At 43.3% G+C, this 21,292-nt stretch overlaps 1 protein-coding gene across 1 annotated transcript in view; it reads right to left on the bottom strand.

The window, feature by feature from the left end:
• LOC122942150 (cadherin-like protein 26) overlaps positions 1-21,292 on the bottom strand; it is a 119,871-nt gene that overhangs the window by 44,051 nt on the left and 54,528 nt on the right. Inside the window, exons 10-15 of the mRNA XM_044299649.1 lie at positions 14,197-14,418; positions 13,057-13,172; positions 10,608-10,664; positions 9,933-9,980; positions 6,364-6,420; positions 6,189-6,266 (exon numbers count right to left, since the gene is read on the bottom strand). Coding sequence (XP_044155584.1) covers positions 6,189-6,266; positions 6,364-6,420; positions 9,933-9,980; positions 10,608-10,664; positions 13,057-13,172; positions 14,197-14,418 — 578 coding nt within the window. The remainder of the gene's footprint in view (positions 1-6,188; positions 6,267-6,363; positions 6,421-9,932; positions 9,981-10,607; positions 10,665-13,056; positions 13,173-14,196; positions 14,419-21,292) is intronic.

The raw sequence follows: 21,292 nt of genomic DNA, 5'->3' as shown, positions 1-21,292 counted from the left end.
CAGACTGATGGGGTTGGTTTTCAGGCGCCATCTGTGCGCTTTCTGCAGAAGACTGGGTGGGAGATAATGTGAACGTGCTGGATCCACTGTCGGCCACCCAATTGACTAATGCCTGTACCTGCTCAGGCCTTACCATCCTTAGAACGGCATTGGGCCCCACCATATATCGCTGTAAATTCTGGCGGCTACTGGGACCTGAGGTAGTTGGTACACTAGGACGTGTGGATGTGGCAGAACGGCCACGTCCTCTCCCAGCACCAGAGGGTCCACTAACACCACCACGACCATGTCCACGTCCGCGTCCCTTACTAGATGTTTTTCTCATTGTTATGGTTCACCACAACAACAAATATATTATTTGGCCCAATGTATTGTATTCAAATTCAGCGGGATATAAATTTGAGGCCTAGTATTTAGGCGCTGGGTGACCGGTATGGATTTAGTGACAGAATTAGACTTGGAAATGCACAGAAGCGTGTGTGTGAAGTTATTCTGAATGACCCTATGTGCACCTTCAATATGATCTACCCTTTTAGGGATAGATTTCAAATAGCTCTGATATAGCAGAAACGACTAAATTATGAAATTGCTAAATTGGGAATTGTATTTCAACCCAGAACAAAAAATGTGCTTTGACGGACACTAAATAACTTTCCCAGCCACAACAGGACAGCGGTAACGAGAGATTTAGCGGGATATAAATTTGAGGCCTAGTATTTAGGCGCTGGGTGACAGGTATGGGTTTAGTGACAGAATTAGATTTGGAAATGCACAGTAGCGGGTGTGTGAAGTTATTCTGAATGACCCTATGTGCACCTTGAATATTATATACCCTTTTAGGGATAGATTTCAAATAGCTCTGATATAGCAGAAACCACTAAATTATGAAATTGCTAAATTGGGAATTGTATTTCAACCCAGAACAAGAAATGTGCTTGAACGGACACTAAATAACTCGCCCAGCTACAGCACTAGGGACAGATTTAGCTGGATATAAATTTGAGGCCTAGTATTTAGGCGCTGGGTGACCGGTATGGATTTAGTGACAGAATTAGACTTGGAAATGCACAGAAGCGTGTGTGTGAAGTTATTCTGAATGACCCTATGTGCACCTTGAATATTATATACCCTTTTAGGGATAGATTTCAAATAGCTCTGATATAGCAGAAACCACTAAATTATGAAATTGCTAAATTGGGAATTGTATTTCAACCCAGAACAAGAAATGTGCTTGAACGGACACTAAATAACTCGCCCAGCTACAGCACTAGGGACAGATTTAGCTGGATATAAATTTGAGGCCTAGTATTTAGGCGCTGGGTGACCGGTATGGATTTAGTGACAGAATTAGACTTGGAAATGCACAGAAGCGTGTGTGTGAAGTTATTCTGAATGACCCTATGTGCACCTTGAATATTATATACCCTTTTAGGGATAGATTTCAAATAGCTCTGATATAGCAGAAACCACTAAATTATGAAATTGCTAAATTGGGAATTGTATTTCAACCCAGAACAAAAAATGTGCTTTGACGGACACTAAATAACTTTCCCAGCCACAACAGGACAGCGTTAACGAGAGATTTAGCAGGATATAAATTTGAGGCCTAGTATTTAGGCGCTGGGTGACAGGTATGGGTTTAGTGACAGAATTAGACTTGGAAATACACAGTAGCGGGTGTGTGTGAAGTTATTCTGAATGACCCAATGTGCACCTTGAATATTATATACCCTTTTAGGGATAGATTTCAAATAGCTCTGATATAGCAGAAACCACTAAATTATGAAATTGTTAAATTGGGAATTGTATTTAAACCCAGAACAAAAAATGTGCTTTGACGGACACTAAATAACTTTCCCAGCCACAACAGGACAGCGTTAACGAGAGATTTAGCAGGATATAAATTTGAGGCCTAGTATTTAGGCGCTGGGTGACAGGTATGGGTTTAGTGACAGAATTAGACTTAGAAATACACAGTAGCGGGTGTGTGTGAAGTTATTCTGAATGACCCAATGTGCACCTTGAATATTATATACCCTTTTAGGGATAGATTTCAAATAGCTCTGATATAGCAGAAACCACTAAATTATGAAATTGCTAAATTGGGAATTGTATTTCAACCCAGAACAAGAAATGTGCTTGAACGGACACTAAATAACTCGCCCAGCTACAGCACTAAGGACAGATTTAGCGGGATATAAATTTGAGGCCTAGTATTTAGGCGCTGGGTGACAGGTATGGGTTTAGTGCCAGAATTAGACTTGGAAATACACAGTAGCGGGTGTGTGTGAAGTTATTCTGAATGACCCAATGTGCACCTTGAATATTATATACCCTTTTAGGGATAGATTTCAAATAGCTCTGATATAGCAGAAACCACTAAATTATGAAATTGCTAAATTGGGAATTGTATTTCAACCCAGAACAAGAAATGTGCTTGAACGGACACTAAATAACTCGCCCAGCTACAGCACTAGGGACAGATTTAGCTGGATATAAATTTGAGGCCTAGTATTTAGGCGCTGGGTGACCGGTATGGATTTAGTGACAGAATTAGACTTGGAAATGCACAGAAGCGTGTGTGTGAAGTTATTCTGAATGACCCTATGTGCACCTTGAATATTATATACCCTTTTAGGGATAGATTTCAAATAGCTCTGATATAGCAGAAACCACTAAATTATGAAATTGCTAAATTGGGAATTGTATTTCAACCCAGAACAAAAAATGTGCTTTGACGGACACTAAATAACTTTCCCAGCCACAACAGGACAGCGTTAACGAGAGATTTAGCAGGATATAAATTTGAGGCCTAGTATTTAGGCGCTGGGTGACAGGTATGGGTTTAGTGACAGAATTAGACTTGGAAATACACAGTAGCGGGTGTGTGTGAAGTTATTCTGAATGACCCAATGTGCACCTTGAATATTATATACCCTTTTAGGGATAGATTTCAAATAGCTCTGATATAGCAGAAACCACTAAATTATGAAATTGTTAAATTGGGAATTGTATTTAAACCCAGAACAAAAAATGTGCTTTGACGGACACTAAATAACTTTCCCAGCCACAACAGGACAGCGTTAACGAGAGATTTAGCAGGATATAAATTTGAGGCCTAGTATTTAGGCGCTGGGTGACAGGTATGGGTTTAGTGACAGAATTAGACTTAGAAATACACAGTAGCGGGTGTGTGTGAAGTTATTCTGAATGACCCAATGTGCACCTTGAATATTATATACCCTTTTAGGGATAGATTTCAAATAGCTCTGATATAGCAGAAACCACTAAATTATGAAATTGCTAAATTGGGAATTGTATTTCAACCCAGAACAAGAAATGTGCTTGAACGGACACTAAATAACTCGCCCAGCTACAGCACTAAGGACAGATTTAGCGGGATATAAATTTGAGGCCTAGTATTTAGGCGCTGGGTGACAGGTATGGGTTTAGTGCCAGAATTAGACTTGGAAATACACAGTAGCGGGTGTGTGTGAAGTTATTCTGAATGACCCAATGTGCACCTTGAATATTATATACCCTTTTAGGGATAGATTTCAAATAGCTCTGATATAGCAGAAACCACTAAATTATGAAATTGCTAAATTGGGAATTGTATTTCAACCCAGAACAAGAAATGTGCTTGAACGGACACTAAATAACTCGCCCAGCTACAGCACTAAGGACAGATTTAGCGGGATATAAATTTGAGGCCTAGTATTTAGGCGCTGGGTGACAGGTATGGGTTTAGTGCCAGAATTAGACTTGGAAATACACAGTAGCGGGTGTGTGTGAAGTTATTCTGAATGACCCAATGTGCACCTTGAATATTATATACCCTTTTAGGGATAGATTTCAAATAGCTCTGATATAGCAGAAACCACTAAATTATGAAATTGCTAAATTGGGAATTGTATTTCAACCCAGAACAAGAAATGTGCTTGAACGGACACTAAATAACTCGCCCAGCTACAGCACTAAGGACAGATTTAGCGGGATATAAATTTGAGGCCTAGTATTTAGGCGCTGGGTGACAGGTATGGGTTTAGTGCCAGAATTAGACTTGGAAATACACAGTAGCGGATGTGTGTGAAGTTATTCTGAATGACCCAATGTGCACCTTGAATATTATATACCCTTTTAGGGATAGATTTCAAATAGCTCTGATATAGCAGAAACCACTAAATTATGAAATTGCTAAATTGGGAATTGTATTTCAACCCAGAACAAGAAATGTGCTTGAACGGACACTAAATAACTCGCCCAGCTACAGCACTAAGGACAGATTTAGCGGGATATAAATTTGAGGCCTAGTATTTAGGCGCTGGGTGACAGGTATGGGTTTAGTGCCAGAATTAGACTTGGAAATACACAGTAGCGGGTGTGTGTGAAGTTATTCTGAATGACCCAATGTGCACCTTGAATATTATATACCCTTTTAGGGATAGATTTCAAATAGCTCTGATATAGCAGAAACCACTAAATTATGAAATTGCTAAATTGGGAATTGTATTTCAACCCAGAACAAGAAATGTGCTTGAACGGACACTAAATAACTCGCCCAGCTACAGCACTAGGGACAGATTTAGCTGGATATAAATTTGAGGCCTAGTATTTAGGCGCTGCGTGACAGGTATGGGTTTAGTGACAGAATTAGACTTGGAAATACACAGTAGCGGGTGTGTGTGAAGTTATTCTGAATGACCCAATGTGCACCTTGAATATTATATACCCTTTTAGGGATAGATTTCAAATAGCTCTGATATAGCAGAAACCACTAAATTATGAAATTGCTAAATTGGGAATTGTATTTCAACCCAGAACAAGAAATGTGCTTGAACGGACACTAAATAACTCGCCCAGCTACAGCACTAGGGACAGATTTAGCTGGATATAAATTTGAGGCCTAGTATTTAGGCGCTGGGTGACCGGTATGGATTTAGTGACAGAATTAGACTGGGATATGGCCAAAAAATAAACAGACTATTGCTGGTTAAATGCACTTGGTGTGACAGCTTCACCCTGATGTAGGCTTTAGCCAAAAAACAACCACACCATTGAGGGTTAAATGCACTTGGTGACAGGCGCAGCTTGCCCCTGATTTAGTATATGGCCAAAAAATGAACAGACTATTGCTGGTTAAATGCACTTGGTGTGACATCTTCACCCTGATGTAGGCTTTAGCCAAAAAACAACCACACCATTGAGGGTTAAATGCACTTGGTGACAGGCGCAGCTTGCCCCTGATTTTGTATATGGCCAAAAAATGAACAGACTATTGCTGGTTAAATGCACTTGGTGTGACAGCTTCACCCTGATGTAGGCTTTAGCCAAAAAACAACCACACCATTGAGGGTTAAATGCACTTGGTCGCAGCTTGTGCTGGCGCACCACAAGACACAAAATGGCCGCCGATCACCCCAGAAAAATGTGACTGACAAACGGTCTGTGCAGCCTAAAAACAGTGAGCAATTGAGGATCAGCAGCTCAATGATCCACAGCTGCAGATCGATCAGTTAATCAAGTCCTTTGGAGGAGTTAATCTGCCTAATCTCGCCCTACTGTCGCAGCCGCAACCTCTCCCTACGCTAATCAGAGCAGAGTGACGGGCGGCGCTATGTGACTCCAGCTTAAATAGAGGCTGGGTCACATGGTGCTCTGGCCAATCACAGCCATGCCAATAGTAGGCATGGCTGTGATGGCCTCTTGGGGCAAGTAGTATGACGCTTGTTGATTGGCTGCTTTGCAGCCTTTCAAAAAGCGCCAAGAAAGCGTCACAAAAGCGCGAAGAAAGCGACGAACACCGAACCCGAACCCGGACTTTTACGAAAATGTCCGGGTTCGGGTCCGTGTCACGGACACCCCAAAATTCGGTACGAACCCGAACTATACAGTTCGAGTTCGCTCATCCCTAGTGATCACATCTTTTATTTGCCACATAAAATCATTGTTTGCTGCCGGCAAACAATGAATCTGTATGGGAAAGAGTGATCGTAGTAGCGATCATTTTTCCCCATACAGAGGAGATGATCAAAACTGCTCAACAATCAGGCAATTATCAGAAATGTTTGGTTCGTTCTTGATAACCTATCATTACTGGCACATGAGAAGTGAAGGGCTATGTGACAAATTGTTAATTCAGAGCCAGTAATACCTTTCACAAGACCAGTATGGTCTTCTTAGCTTACCGAATGTCTGTGTCTGTTTGCTCGATCAAGAGTTCCTGCTCCTGCTACAGCTCCTTCTTGAGTTCTTAATGGATAGTTCTATGAGAGTAGTAAATAATGTGACTTTTGTAGATCGCTACAATCAGAATCAAAAGATAATCTATTGATAAAGGTCCCAAACCCTAGGGGTACCTACCTGTATACTGTTGAAGTGACCCACTTTTGCCTTATTATGGATGACCAATGCTGATGTCTGCATCAAAAAGGGAATGAAAAAAATCTGTTTACTAGTTTAAGATATTTGGTAATTACCAAGCATCTTGGTAATTGCAGTGAATAGTACAGCTATGGCAGGAAATCATACAGATGTTCTAACAATGGCAGTCTCCACTTGTGGAAAGTTTAGCTGCAGCATTGCAACGTCAACATAATTAGTAAGTTAGTGACCCAAAAGCAGAATTGAGATGGCCCCCTCTCATATAAGCTGGTTCATTCCACCCTACAATGATGGTAACTAGAGATGAGCAAAGTTAAGGAAAATCGATTCAGCTGCTTTGTCGACTTTCACAAAGAAATTACTTTGTCATAAAGTGCATTTCTTTGCATGAGGCAGGCGCAATGACAGGGAACGGCGATTATACCGCCCTCTCATCACTGAACCCATCATATGCCGCGTTCATCACTGATTGCGGCATCTGTGGCTACTATTTACCGTATTTTTCGCCGTATAAGACGCACCGGCGTATAAGACGCACCTAGGTTTTTGGGGAGGAAAATAAGAAAAAAAATATTTTGAACTAATTGTGGTCTGTGGGTGATGCACTGTTATGGGGATCTGTGGATGACGCACTGTTATGGGGGATCTGTGGGTGACACTTATAGGGGATCCTCTCTGGGTGGCACTGTTATGAGGATCTGTGTATGACAGTTATGGGGGGGATCTGTGGATGACACATATATAGCATCTTATGCTATGTGTCATCCACAGATCCCCTCCATAAGTGTGGGGGTCGCATTTGCTTTTATAATGGGGGTGGGGGTCGCATCTGCATTTATAATGACAGCGGGGCCCGTGCAGTGACTGTATTCTACTACACGGGCCCCGCTCACTGTATAATCATATCCCTAATACCGTAGTTAATTGTTGTGTGCACTGCATGTAAAAGCATAATGTGCGATGATGAGCGCTATTACTTACAATTAGAAGCGCTCGCCGTTCGGAGCAGAGAGGAGGCAGGAGGCAGGCCGGGAGGACGGGCGCTGGCAGTGTGAGTCATCCGTCATGCGCCCACGCCGCCCACTTTATGAATGAAGCAGACGGCGTGGGCGCATGACGTATGACTCACGCTGCCAGCGCCTGTCCTCCCGGCCTGCCTCCTGCCTCCTCCCTCCTCTCTGCTCCGAACGGCGAGCGCTTCTAATTGTAAGTAATAGCGCTCATCATCGCACATTATGCTTTTACATGCAGTGCACACAACAATTAACTACGGTATTAGGGATATGATTATACAGTGAGCGGGGCCCGTGTAGTAGAATACAGTCACTGCACGGGCCCCGCTGTCATTATAAATGCAGATGCCGCCCGCAGCCCCTCCTCCCTCACAGCTGATACACCCGCCGCACGGCATTGCGGCGGGTGTATCATTGAAAACTAAGCAAAATCGGCTACATTCGCCGTATAAGACGCACTGCTATTTCCCCCCCACTTTTGGGGGGGAAAAAGTGCGTCTTATACGGCGAAAAATACGGTAGGCCTTTCAGGGGTTATTCATGGTAAAAAATAAGTAAATAAATACTCACTGTATCCATTTGATTGCGTAGAAGCCATTGTGGCCATCTTGATTGAGTACACTGTGCAAAATCTTGCGTGGTGACGTCAAGATTTCAATCAAGATGGTCGCGACAGCCTGTTCGCGCAGAAATGAATACGGTGAGAAAATTGTTTCATTACCACGAAGTGCAGGGAAATTTGGCTTCATGGCAAATCAAATATTTCCTGAAATTTGGATCGATCGTGTCAAAAAAAACAGATCCGTCCCCATTGACTTAAATTGTGTATCGCACCACATCGCGGACAGAAAAACACTGCTTGTAGCATTATTCTGTCTGTGATGGGGACGCAACCAAATGGAACGGAATGCATTTTGGTGCATTCAGTTTCATTCAGTTCAGTTTTGTCCCCATTGACAATGAATGGGGACAAAACTGAAGCGTTTCCCCTGCTATTGAGATCCTATGACGGATCCTAATAGCGGAAGGGAAAAGCGCAAGTGTGAAAGTAGCCTTAACTGTTCAATTAATAGGCCATAGCAGGTAGAATAAGTCTATTCCAGGCATCCTCAAACTGCGGCCCTCCAGCTGTTGTAAAACTACAACTCCCACAATGCCCTGCTGTAGGCTGATACCTGTAGGCTGTTCGGGCATGCTGGGAGTTGTAGTTTTGCAACAGCTGGAGGGCCGCAGTTTGAGGATGCCTGGTCTATTCTGATCAAGTGACACCCCGAAAATGAGCAGTTGCCTGAATACAATGGTAAATGGTTCCACCATTCATCCTTCGACTGCCGGTGTGGTGCCACCAGGCATGATGAAGTTACATCCTTGCACCTGCTGTGCCTGGTTGTCCAACAGAACAGAGCAGATCTACAATGAGTGATCTGCTCCTCTTGTTGTGGGACTGTGTCTCGTGGGTATTCATTTTGTAGACATTAAGGGGGCATCATATTGTGTTGAAAGGCACATAAGGGGGCACCATCTTGTGATGGGTGCCCATAAAAGGCATCCATTCTGTATCAGGGACACATATGAGGCATCATTCTGGTTTGAGGCATATAAGGTGCATCATAGGCAGATCTTGGTGATGAGTTACCACACTTACCTTTGCTTGGAGCCTCAATTATGCCAAATTTGCCTCTGGAACTCCCTCAATACATACATATATGGTCTGCTTTATTCAGTTAACACCCATAGATCTCCACAACAGGATGGAAATTGAGTTATTCTATTCAAATGACACACCAGAAACTCAACAGGAGCATAATAAGTTGTGCTACCTACTGGTGGTGACACATAAGCAGCTTCCTCGATATACAGTAAATGGTCTTCTGGTCCATTCATATAAGAGCCCTGGATCCCCACAGCAGTACTGAGATTGAGTGGTGTCACATGTTGTGAAACAGCCACCTAACCTCACTGGTCATCTGTTCAATTCAAGTAGCAGCATGGAGACTGAGTGGTTTGCTATGCAGATGCCTTCTGGAGTGCTGCCTAGAAAGGACAGCTCTAGTTGATGAACATTTTTAGAGGATCTTTTTTTGTTTTGTTTTTTTCCCTCTGTTGCAGTGATAGCATAAACTGATCAATTTTCAATGTTTTACTCAACATTACCATAAAGCGTTCCCCGCCCCCTCCCCTAACACTATCATAAACCTTAGAGAAGTCTCCAGGGTATCCAAATTCAGTAAAGCTCACTGGTCTATTGAAAATGAAAATAAATAAAAAATGGAAACCCTTTTTTTTTTTTTCATTCCAATTAGTCAGTTTTTACCTGTGTCTATTTCTACCTTATTCCTCTAAATATGTAAATGTATTCGTGAAGTCTTTGCTGCAGATGAGAATAATTTACAAGTTTGCTGATTTGAGGTTTTTATTGAAAATTGTGAAACTGCTTACAACCTGAACTGAAGCAATCTATCACCTCCCTTCCTTAATCCTCTTATCCCTCCGACCCTCCCCGCTGTGCAAAAAGTTTATGCTTCTGCTACTTACTGAAAGCCTTCTGGTGCCGGATCTGTGGAACGCAGCGTCGATCTCCTCCTACCCAAGAGATTAAAACATGTTCAGGATTTCTACGCTCACAAAATAAATTAAAGGTACGGTATGACCACTTTTGACATCCCATATCCCCTTAAAATTAGTTGACCCCTGGGTGTCCTGCTGTTGGGAATGGAAGATAAAATCTGTGGAGCAACCTAGAAGTAAGTGTTCAATTCCCCTGTAGCGCTACCACTGGTGATAAAAAGTATTACGCAATTCCCACTGAAACCAATGGGCTGTAATGTATGGTCATGCCAGGTCCTCCACAGATACAGACACTGTAGTCTTGAGCTGCTGTGGGATATTGATGGAGGTTGAAGGCACTTCATAGGTTTCTCCCAGAAATAGCGCCACAGGTTTTGCACGGTATTGCAGCTCACCTCTATTAAAGTGAATGGAACTGAGCTGCAATACCATACACAACCATATGCAAAAGCAATTCTACCAAAAAACTATATTTAGGGTCCCACCTGGCACACGTTGTAGAAGTATGGTTATATGTCACTCACTAGCTTTATAAGATGCTATATATATTTTCCTAGGCATATAATGGGACAGTGGCACAACAACAACAAAAAGCTCCTGCCCTACTCCTACTTCTCCAACTTTAAGGACTTGGTAGATTACCTGGTCATTGGTTGTGGCATCAGCCAGGGTCCCAGCTCCATTTAATACATTTGTAGCCTACAATCAAAATTAATAAGTTTAGATAGATGAAAGTGTGGTTGCAAAATTGGGCACTATTACTGTATGGTGCCTATGTACAACCGTTATCTAGTATCATATTGTCACTGTATATTTGTAATATTGGTCTTTGTACTGTGTTTTTTATTCAGTAACAGTTCAGTAAGATTAATCAGCCTCTAGGTGCTGGTATTGGTCGTGGTCATGGTATGTCGGTATACAAGTGAAACTTGAAAAGTTAGAATATCGTGCGAAGTTCATTTATTTCAGTAATGCAACTTAAAAGGTGAAATTAACATATGAGACTCATTACATGCAAAGCGAGATGTTTCAAGCCTTTATTTGTTAAAATTTGGATGATTATGGCTTACAGTTTATGAAAACCCCAAAATCACAATCTCAGGTCCCCTTTGCTCAGGGGGTATGGACTAATTAGCTGATTAGAGTGTGACATTTTGAGCCTAGAATACTGAACCTTTTCACAATATTCTAATTTTAAGTTGCATTAAAGCAATTCCTTTTCATTACTGAAATAAAAGAACTTTTGCAAGATATTCTAATTTTTAGAGTTTCACCTGTAATTTGGTCCTTTTATGGTGGTATTTTTAGTAATATTGATCTTTGCATTAGCAACATTTTTTGAACAGTATGGTTGTATTATTCATTCACTATGCTGTGGTACTATGTGGTCCTGGTGTGGAGGTATAACAGTATTCAGTCACAGTATGGTGGTATTATTTAGTCACTATGCAGTGGTACTATGTGGTCCTGGTGTGGAGGTATAATGGTATTCAGTAACAGTATGGTGGTATTATTTAGTCACTATGTTGTGGTACTATGTGGTCCTGGTGTGGAGGTATAATGGTATTCAGTAACAGTATGGTGGTATTATTTAGTCACTATGCTGTGGTACTATGTGGTCCTGGTGCGGAGGTATAACAGTATTCAGTAACAGTATGGTGGTATTATTTAGTCACTATGCAGTGGTACTATGCCGGGGCGTGGCTAAAGGCTCATGTGCCCTGGTGCAAGAGTTTAGCTTGGGCCCCCCTTTCCTCAGTGCTTTGTGGCAATTGGCAGGGCAGCACATAGCCTTCCAGCTACCTGAGGCAAAAATAGAAATAACCCCTTCCCCATGCCAAACCCCTTCCCTGGTGTCTTCTTATATGGCACAAGTGTCTTTGGTCCCTCTCAGGCTCCTGGGTCCGGTAGTGACTGCTACATAGTACTATGAGGTCCTAATGTGGATGCATTTTTATTAACAGTATGGTGGTATTACTATGCAGTGGTAATATGTCACTATGCAGTGGTAATATGTCATCCTAAGGTGGCTGTAATATTTATTAACAGTATGTTGGTATTATTCAGTCACCATGCAGTGGTACTATATAATCCTGGTGTGGAAATTGTATTCAGTTACTGTGCAGTGGTACTATGTTATCCTGGTGTGGAAGTATTATTTAGTAACAGTATGGTGGCATTGTTCAGTCACTACGCAGTGGTACTATGTGGTCCTGGTTTGGAAGTATTATTGACTAACAGTATGGTGGTATTACTCAGTCACTGTGCAGTGGTAATATGCCGTCCTAAGGTGGCTGTAATATTCATTAACAGTATGTTGGTATTATTCAGTCACCATGCAGTGGTACTATATGATCCTGGTGTGGAAATATTATTCAGTTACTGTGCAGTGGTACAATTTGGTCCTGGTGTGGCAGTATTAGTCATTAAAAGTATGATAGTGTTATTCAGTCAATGTCCAATGTTACTAATCGGCCATGCTTTGGGGGGTATCATTTGGCCCTTGTATAGCGTGGTACTTGTATGACTGTATTATTTAGAGGCTGCATACAGTCTATCGCCCCAGCAGCCACATCCTCTACTGACAGAATGTGTGGTTCTGTACAACATGTCCTGTCTGTCCTAGGGCTGGGAGAGAACACTTGCTGACTACTACCATTGATGGTAAGTGTCCTTTCCTGACACAGTGACACTAGGATAGGTAGGTCGGGCTGAGCAGAGGATGTGGCTATGAACCTTTCTCCCTGATAACTAGCAGCCACATCTTCTGCTCAGTCTGTATAATTGGAGCTATACTATTACAAACACTACAGTATGACAGCACATACAGTTGAAGTTCATGGAGGTCTGCATTTTGGGAGATAGCAGCCATCGTGTTGTGCCTGGGAGACTTGTCAGCTCTTCTGGGAGTCCGTGGGGGGCTCTCCTTTTTCTGGGAGCCTCCTGGATGTTCCAGGAGAGTTGCCAACTATGATTTATTTCTGAATACATCTTCAGAATTGCCAGCTTGGGACAACTGGATAACCCATAATAATGGACATATTCCATAGCAGCGCTCTGGTCACCAATTACAGCAAACATGAGTTCATACCATGCAATCCAACTTCTCTGATTCTTCATTGTATGCAATCATTGAATTCAGAGGCTCAGTTTCCACAGGGACCATGACTTTCTTGGTTTCTATCTTGCACAGCAGGAGACATAGTACTGTATATGTGGAAAAAGCAAATAAAGGTAAGTGCTTAGAGGAGATACAGCAGCAGGGGGCACTGCAGCAAGAACAGAGAATACAGTATAGGTAAATTAAGTCTTAAGAAAAGACAAAAGAGGCAGATAGGCCCTTGCGTTAAATCGTACATAACATAGGCTAAAGAATGGGGAAAAAGAGAAGACAATTGAGCAAAACAAGAAAAACTGCAAAGAACACCACTGCCTCTAGTGGACAAACCCAAGTACAAACCCAAGTACAGCAGCAGATCAAGGTTAGGACGCTTGTAGTGATTGTGCTAAATGTATTTAAACATTAAAATTGCCCCCAAAAAATGTAAAAAAAAAAAAATCACATTTCTGAATTGTCCAGCATTTGTGAAACTACAACTTCCAAAATGCCCTAGCTCTGTAATGGCTAAGCTCCGGCACTCCAGCTGTGGTAAAACTACAACTCCCAAGATGTACACTTGCTTGGCTGTTCTCAGAACTCCATAGAAATGAAAAGGGCAGGCTGGGAGTCATAGTATCTCCATAGCTGGAGTGTCAGAGTTAGGCCATCACTGCCCTAGGTCATGCTGGGAATTGTAGTTTCACAACAGCTGGACAGCCGCACTTTCTGACACTTTCATAATTATTTTATTCACATATATTGTTGACATATTGCTCAGCCCTTTGCAGACATTATCGTCACTTGCTCACAATCTAAGTTCCCTATCAGTATGTCTTAGAGGGAACCAGGATACCCAGAGGGAACCCATGCAAACATGTGGAGAATATACATCTCCACTCAGATATTGTCTGTGGTCAGATTCAAACCCAGGAGCCCAGAGCTGCCAGGCACCAGTGCTAACCACTGAGCCACCATGCTGCCCAATGACAATGTAAAGAATTGCATCTCCTAATTCTTATGTGTAGTTTTTGTGCAGTGCCCCCACAGGAGAGACATTGTATAGCAGTCTAGGGTCCAAAAACAACTGAGAGTTCTGCGGACATAGATTACATAAGAAATACAATTACTCACAGATAAATAATACTGGAACCAACAGAAGTAGTGCAATGGCTCCCCCACCCAGAGTTGGTGGGTCTGCGATTTTTTTAATACAGGCCTCGCCACCTAAGCAGTCACACACATGCACAGTGATAGTCTCCTGAGATGCTGTGCCTTGGAGGTCATAGATTTCTAGAAGTAAAGTGTGGTTTCCTTGATAAGCATCTTTCAACTTCTTAACCTTGAGGATATCATCTGAAACAGAGACATTGAGAGGCATTAGTATTTTCTCGTAGTCTAAAATTCCCTGGGTTGTCGAGAAACCATGGCTATGAAATTCGGAGAGTTTTAAAGGAATAATCCAGGAAAAACGAATACACTGTGCTATGCCTTGTCCAGGGTCTAAGGGGGCAGAGCACATGAACAGCAACAAAGAGTCACGCTCCACCCCTTAAAGGGGTTATCCCAGATATCCCCCCTTCATTGCTCAAATTGTTCTGCTAGATTTATATCAAGCTGGTAGCTCAAGGGGCATGACCTTTCTGCTGCAGCTCAATGGGTGTGTCCTTCTGCTGCAGCTTTCTCCCTATTACAGCTCAGGAGGTAGTTTAAGTCCTCTCTCACACGAACGATACGGATTGGCGGTGGTCCACCTCATACATACATGGAAGCTGGGTCCACCATAATCTGCCCCTCCATCATGTCTCCACTCCATTATGTTTCACAGAGTAGGTTTCCTTTCTTGGATATCAATGTATTGTACTTTATTTTTTAGATTTTACACTTACCGACAGTGATGGAGCTTCACTTTACGATTTTTTATTTTTTTTTACAATACATAACAATTCAGTGTTTGCCGTTGACCTGTTTCTTATTTTCCAAGATTCTGTACATTAGATGTCTAGATATTTTCTCAGCTTCACTGACATCGGAATGTGTCCTGATTTGCAGCTGGTGTCTAACAGACAAAACTCTAACAATGTAAGTTTGAGGCTATATATGGACTCCTACCTAAATTCATGCCTTATCGTGGACCTTATTATGGTCTTTGCCTACGGGGAATAACAAGACGCTTGTAGGTGTGTCTCATTCTTCTCAAATCCAGCTATTCAGGTATGTCAGTGTCTGTCTGTCCATATTTATGACAGATCACTTCTGGGGGTAGTCAGAATATTTTACCTGTCCCCATCTAAAATATAGACATAATCATAACTCTAGTTTTGATTAATCTAATTCTTCAAGGACAGTGCCATATTTGTGTAAGTAATCTAGCATCTTCCAGGGGATAAGACCCACAGGTCTAGTTGTCAACAGAAGTATTTGAACACCCTGCAATTTTGTAAGTTCTCCCACTTCGAAACCACGGAGGGGTCTAAAATTCACATAGTAGGTTCATTCCCATTCTGAGAGGCAGAATGAAAAAAAAAGAAAATCACATTGTATGATTTTTAAAGAATGTATTTGTCTTGCACTGCTGAACATTAGTATTTGAACACCTGAGAAAATCAATGTTAATATTTTGTACAGAAGCCTTTGTTTGCAATTACAGAGGTCAAACGTTCAAGATTATCCATGCAACAGGGATTTTGGCCCACTCCTCCACACAGATCTCCTCTAGATCTGTCAGGTTTCGGGGCTGTCACTGAGCAACACGGAGTTTCAGCTCCCTCCAAAGATGTTCTATTAGCTTTAGGTCTGGAGACTGGATAGGCCACTCCAGAACCTTGATATGCTTCTTACGGAGCCACTCCTTGGTTATCCTGGATGTGTGCTTCGGGTCGTTGTCATGTTGGAAGACCCAGCTATGACCCATCTTCAATGCTCTGACTGAGGGAAGGAGCTTGTTGCTCAAAATCTCACAATAAATACATCCTCTCCTTAATACAGTGCAGTCATCCTGTCCCCGTCACAGAAAAGCACCCCCAAAGCATGATGTTACCACCCCATGCTTCACAGTAGGGATGGTGTTCTTGGGATGCAACTCATCCTTCTTTTTCCTCCAAACACGACAAATGAAGTTTAGACCAAAAAGTTCTACTTTGGTCTCATCTGACCACATGACTTTCTCCCATGCCAAATCTGGATCATCCAGATGGTCATTGGCAAACTTCAGAAGGCCTGAACATGTGATGACTTGAGCAGGGGAACCTTCGGTGCATGATTTGAAACCATGACAGCTTAGTGTTCAACCGACAGTAACCTTTGAAACTGTGGCCCCAGCTCTCTTCATGTCATTCAACTCCTCCCTTGTAGTTCTGGGCTGATCCCTCACCTTTTTTATCATCACCACGAGGTGAGATCTTGCATGGAGCCCCAGTCTGAGGGAGACTGAAAGTCAGGACAGCAAATGTACTGATCCCCTGGGGGACAGAGGGGTAAAACTTAGCATTTAATAAAGGTTATTTCTAAAATAAGTGGACACTAGAGGATGGGCCGCTGTAACAAACATAAAAAACAGCCCATGGGGCATAGACTGAACATATAAACACAGTATGGCAAAGATGGTGTAAAGAAACAAGAACGTTCTCACCCAGGTGTAGATCGAGGGTTCTCTCAGAGGTTGTTGAGGATGGAGACGGACCTGTAATAGTTGGTAGCCATACTGGAAATTGATAGGCGTATGTGCCCCTTAACGTTGGTGGGTGACAAGGGTGGGTTAGCCCTAGACAGCCCTAAGGAAGGGGCAGGGGCTAGTACGACCTACCTATCTACACGAGGAACTTGCCCCGCAAGGAGCGTCCCCGTCCGGATGCCTGACCCTGTGGGGGCAGAGTCCCTAATAAACCCTATAAGGGTGCTCCCTACGTGTCACATTTCAATTTGTGAAAGAAAATCATCCTGGGAGAAATAATGGTAGTCACAGGACTATGGATGGGGCCTGTGCGACCAAAAAAGGGTGGTAAATAGGGGATGTGTGGGTCAATGTCCAAAAAATCGGACAAAGTGTGTGTGTAGCCAGTCAGACTAAATCACCGTCTTACGCTAACCTGTTCCTGGGCTGGTGGGAGGAGACCCTGGTCTTCAGGGAGGAACGTTCCATTCTTATGGACCAAGTTGGCATGTGGGCCGGTACATAGATGACATCTTCATCATATGGAGCGGGAATGAGTCCTCGTTCCGCTCGCTGGTGAAGATGTTTAATGACAACCAGATCGGCATGCACTTCACCAGTGAGGTTGGGGGCAGGAGGCTACCTTTCCTCAATGTCCTCATCTCCCAAACATCAACTGGTGACTTGGAGACATCGATTTATCGTAAACCGACGTCCACCAATACCCTGCTTAGGTGGGAGAGTAGCCATCCTCTGCCACTTAGGCAGGGTATTCCCAAAGGACAATATCTCAGGCTAAGGAGATATTGTTCCACTAAACGGGAATTCATCAGACAAGCAGCTGATCTACGTACAAGGTTCTGCCAGCGCGGTTATCCCGACAGGGTCCTGAGGAGAGCTTTCGAATTTGCTCTGCATTCAGACAGAACATCTCTCCTCATCCCTAAACCCTGTACGGTGCCACCTGTAAACATCAGCCGCCCCATCATGACCTTTGACAGGGCCGCTGGTGACATTAGACACATCCTCCAGAAGAATTGGGGCATCCTTCAACTAGACCCAAACTTGAGAGAGGTGGTGGGGGACTACCCACACGTCACCTACCGTCGAGGACGTAGCCTCCGTGACACACTGGTGTCTAGTGAATTCACCCCCCCCCCCCCCCCCCAATTCGTCAGGTTCAACATGGCTTAGATCTGACGTCAAGGGATGTTACAGATGTAGTGGATGCATCGCTTGTCCCCATCTAAAATCTGGGAAAATCTTTAGCGGTCACAGGCAGGGAATATCGCATACACCACTTCATTAACTGCAGGACTCACGGTGTCATTTACCTCCTGTCATGGGAGTGTGGCAGGGGGTATGTAGGAAAAACCATCCGCGAGCTCCGCAGACGCATTGGGGAAGACCTTAGCGATATAGCTAAAGCTAAAGATACCACTGTCGCTAATCATGTCCACAGTCAGCACAATGGGAAAGCCCGCATCTCTGTGATGGGCATTGACCGCATCTTACCCCCAAAGCGTGGGGGAGATTGGGACCGTGCCATATTGCAGCGGGAATTGCGCTGGATTTATTATCTGAAAACAATGGCCCCTGTGGGCTTAAACGAGCAGCTTAATTTCAACTGTTTTATTTAAATTACTTTTTCCTTTCCCTATACTGTTTATCTCTATACCCCCATCGTGCAGGTTATACCCCTCCTACGGCTGGTGTTCTTTGAGAGCCTGCCTCTAATAGTTTGGTTCACTAATGTAATTATTCGTTACCATGGAATCCCTCTAACTATGGGCCCCCTCTGCAACTATGCGGATCTGCATTCATTTTGCGTCCACATCTTTGCCGGGTACCTAATCCCGCCCCCTGTTTACACTACTGACCGCTCCCACTCCGGCACCTGGGCGGTGGGTGTCGTTTTCTAGGTCTGACGCGCTCCGTGTCAAAATGTTGTGTGACGTCATCTCCTGGCGCTGCGCACCGCGGACCGCGTCTCCCTGGAACGCACGCTCACTTCCCTGCGTTCCACCGGACATGTGACTTCCTTCTACCAGAGTCACATGTCCGGAAGTGGGAAGATACAGGGTAACTGGCGCGGTTCGCAGTACCTTCAAAAGACACAGATTGGTGAGCACACTCTGCTGACAGCCCCCCCCCCCCCAGGATTCGATTATCCTGTGGCTACTTTCTGTCCTCCATAGACGTCACCCACTGGTGCATCTATATCCTCAATAGGAGGTTGCTGATGAGGTCATGTTGTGTGATTTAGTCTGACTGGCTACACACACACTTTGTCTGATTTTTTTGACATTGACCCACACATCCCCTACTTTACCACCCTTTTTTGGTCGCACAGGCCCCATCCATAGTCCTGTGACTACCATTTTTTCTTCCAGGATGATTTTCTTTCACGAATTGAAACGTGACACGTAGGGAGCACCCTTATAGGGTTTATTAGGGACTCTGCCCCCACAGGGTCAGGCATCCGGACGGGGACGCTCCTTGCGGGGCAACTTCCTCGTGTAGATAGGTAGGGCGTACTAGCCCCTGCCCCTTCCTTAGGGCTGTCTAGGGCTAACCCACCCTTGTCACCCACCAACGTTAAGGGGCACATATGCCTATCTCTTTCCAGTATGGCTACCAACTATTACAGGTCCGTCTCCATCCTCAACAACATCTGAGAGAACCCTCGATCTACACCTGGGTGAGAACGTTCTTGTTTCTTTACACCATCTTTGCCATACTGTGTTTATATGTTCAGTCTATGCCCCATGGGCTGTTTTTTATGTTGTTTGTTACAGAGGTCCATCCTTTAGTGTCCACTTATTTTAGAAATAACCTTTATTAAATGCTAAGTTTTACCCCTCTGTCCCCCAGGGGATCAGTACATTTGCTACACTTATTTTGGGAGTAAATAGGTCTGGTCGTCAAATCCGGCCTCTGTGTTTTTTTTTACTTTGAGACTGACAGTCGTCTTTAGCCTCTTCCATTTTCTAACAATTGCTCCAACAGTTGATCTATTTTCACCAAGCTGCTTGGCAATTGCCCCATAGCCCTTTCCAGCCTTACAATGCAAATTTCAGACCCTTCCATGATTTCTAAGTGGGAGAACTTGCAAAATCGCAGGGTGTTCAAATACTTCTGTTCCTCACTGTATATAAGACTCTGAAAGTAGATCAGTCAACAGCAGTTTGCTGATAGGTTCCAGGTAGCAAGATGCGCTTTTTTTGACACTCGAAAGACAAACCCAAACATAAATTTGGCATGAGAAGCGGAAATACCATTTATACTTCCATCCCCTGAAAAACACAGGTTAAAAGTGTCCAGTATAAAGCAGTAGGTCAACTCACTCTATGGCAACTACAGATCAGCAGGCAATTAACTGGAGAAAACTATGAGCATTCAGTGCTCCGATAAGAAATAATACTGGATCTTTATTGTTACTACTTTAAAGGGTTGTTTGGCCTACATATGTTGATAATGATGACCTATCCTCAGAACAGGCCATCAATATCAGGATCTCCACCAATCAGCTGTTTGCAGGGACTGTAGCGCTCGTGTCTTTTTAGTAATTACCTGTACACCGTCTCCCTTGCAGTGGGGGTGCAATGTATTTAAAGTTGTTGTTCCCTTTCCAGTGATTTGGATAGGAAGGTAAAATGACACTGTACCACCACTACAAAGCAGACAGTGCGCAGGTAAACACTGAAGAGGACGTAGCACTTGCATCAGCACAATTCAAACAGTGGATTGGTGGGGTGTCTGTAGTCGGACCCCTAACTATCTGATATTAATGACCTGCCTGAGGATGGGTCATTAATATCTGTAGCCTGAACAAACTCTTTAACTCCATACAAGTAGGAGAGCTGGCATATTTCAGGTTACACTAACTTTTAGTAAAAGCAGCTAGTAATCTAAAGAGCCCCCTTCCACCATGACCACTATGAGCATCAAGTACTGTAAATCCAGGAAATGGTCATTTTATGGTTATTATGATCTTAGCGCCATACCTTTTTCTCGCATCATTGACCTATAAATGCTCCCTGAACCATTATCCAATTGTTCCTCCATTGTTTCACCATACTTTGTATCTCTTTTTCCCACTCCATCATCCACAATTATCACTAATTAACCCTAAACTCTGTAGGTTCCTTTTATATGGGGATAGACCTTCTCAGCTGGTGGACCTATAGAGCCCGTCATTTCTCCTACCATAGAAGTTACATGCATACATCCAAAAATATGTCTCAGCAGTCTGTGGATGTGGATTACACTACTGCCCCCTCTAGAAAAAAATAGCTTTTTTCTTCCAAAAACAGCTCCACACTTGTCCAAGGGTTGTGTATTGTACTGTATCTCAGCTCTACTGAAATGAATATGCATTACCACAAACAACCAGTGGATGGGTGTGGTGCTGTTTTCGGAAGAAAGTAGCAGTATTTTTCAAATCCAGTGTTTAATTAACACGTGGTGGTCTAAAGTTATTTACTACTCCTGCAATGATGTTTGCACCTATTAGGGTACTTTCACACTAGCTTTATTCTTTTCCGGTATTGAGTTCCGTCACAGGGGCTCAATACT

This window comes from Bufo gargarizans, chromosome 6, assembly GCF_014858855.1.
Source record: "Bufo gargarizans isolate SCDJY-AF-19 chromosome 6, ASM1485885v1, whole genome shotgun sequence".
Taxonomy (NCBI): Eukaryota; Metazoa; Chordata; class Amphibia; order Anura; family Bufonidae; genus Bufo; species Bufo gargarizans.
Note: the sequence above shows the minus strand (reverse complement) of the source record. Positions and strands in the feature narration are given on the sequence as shown.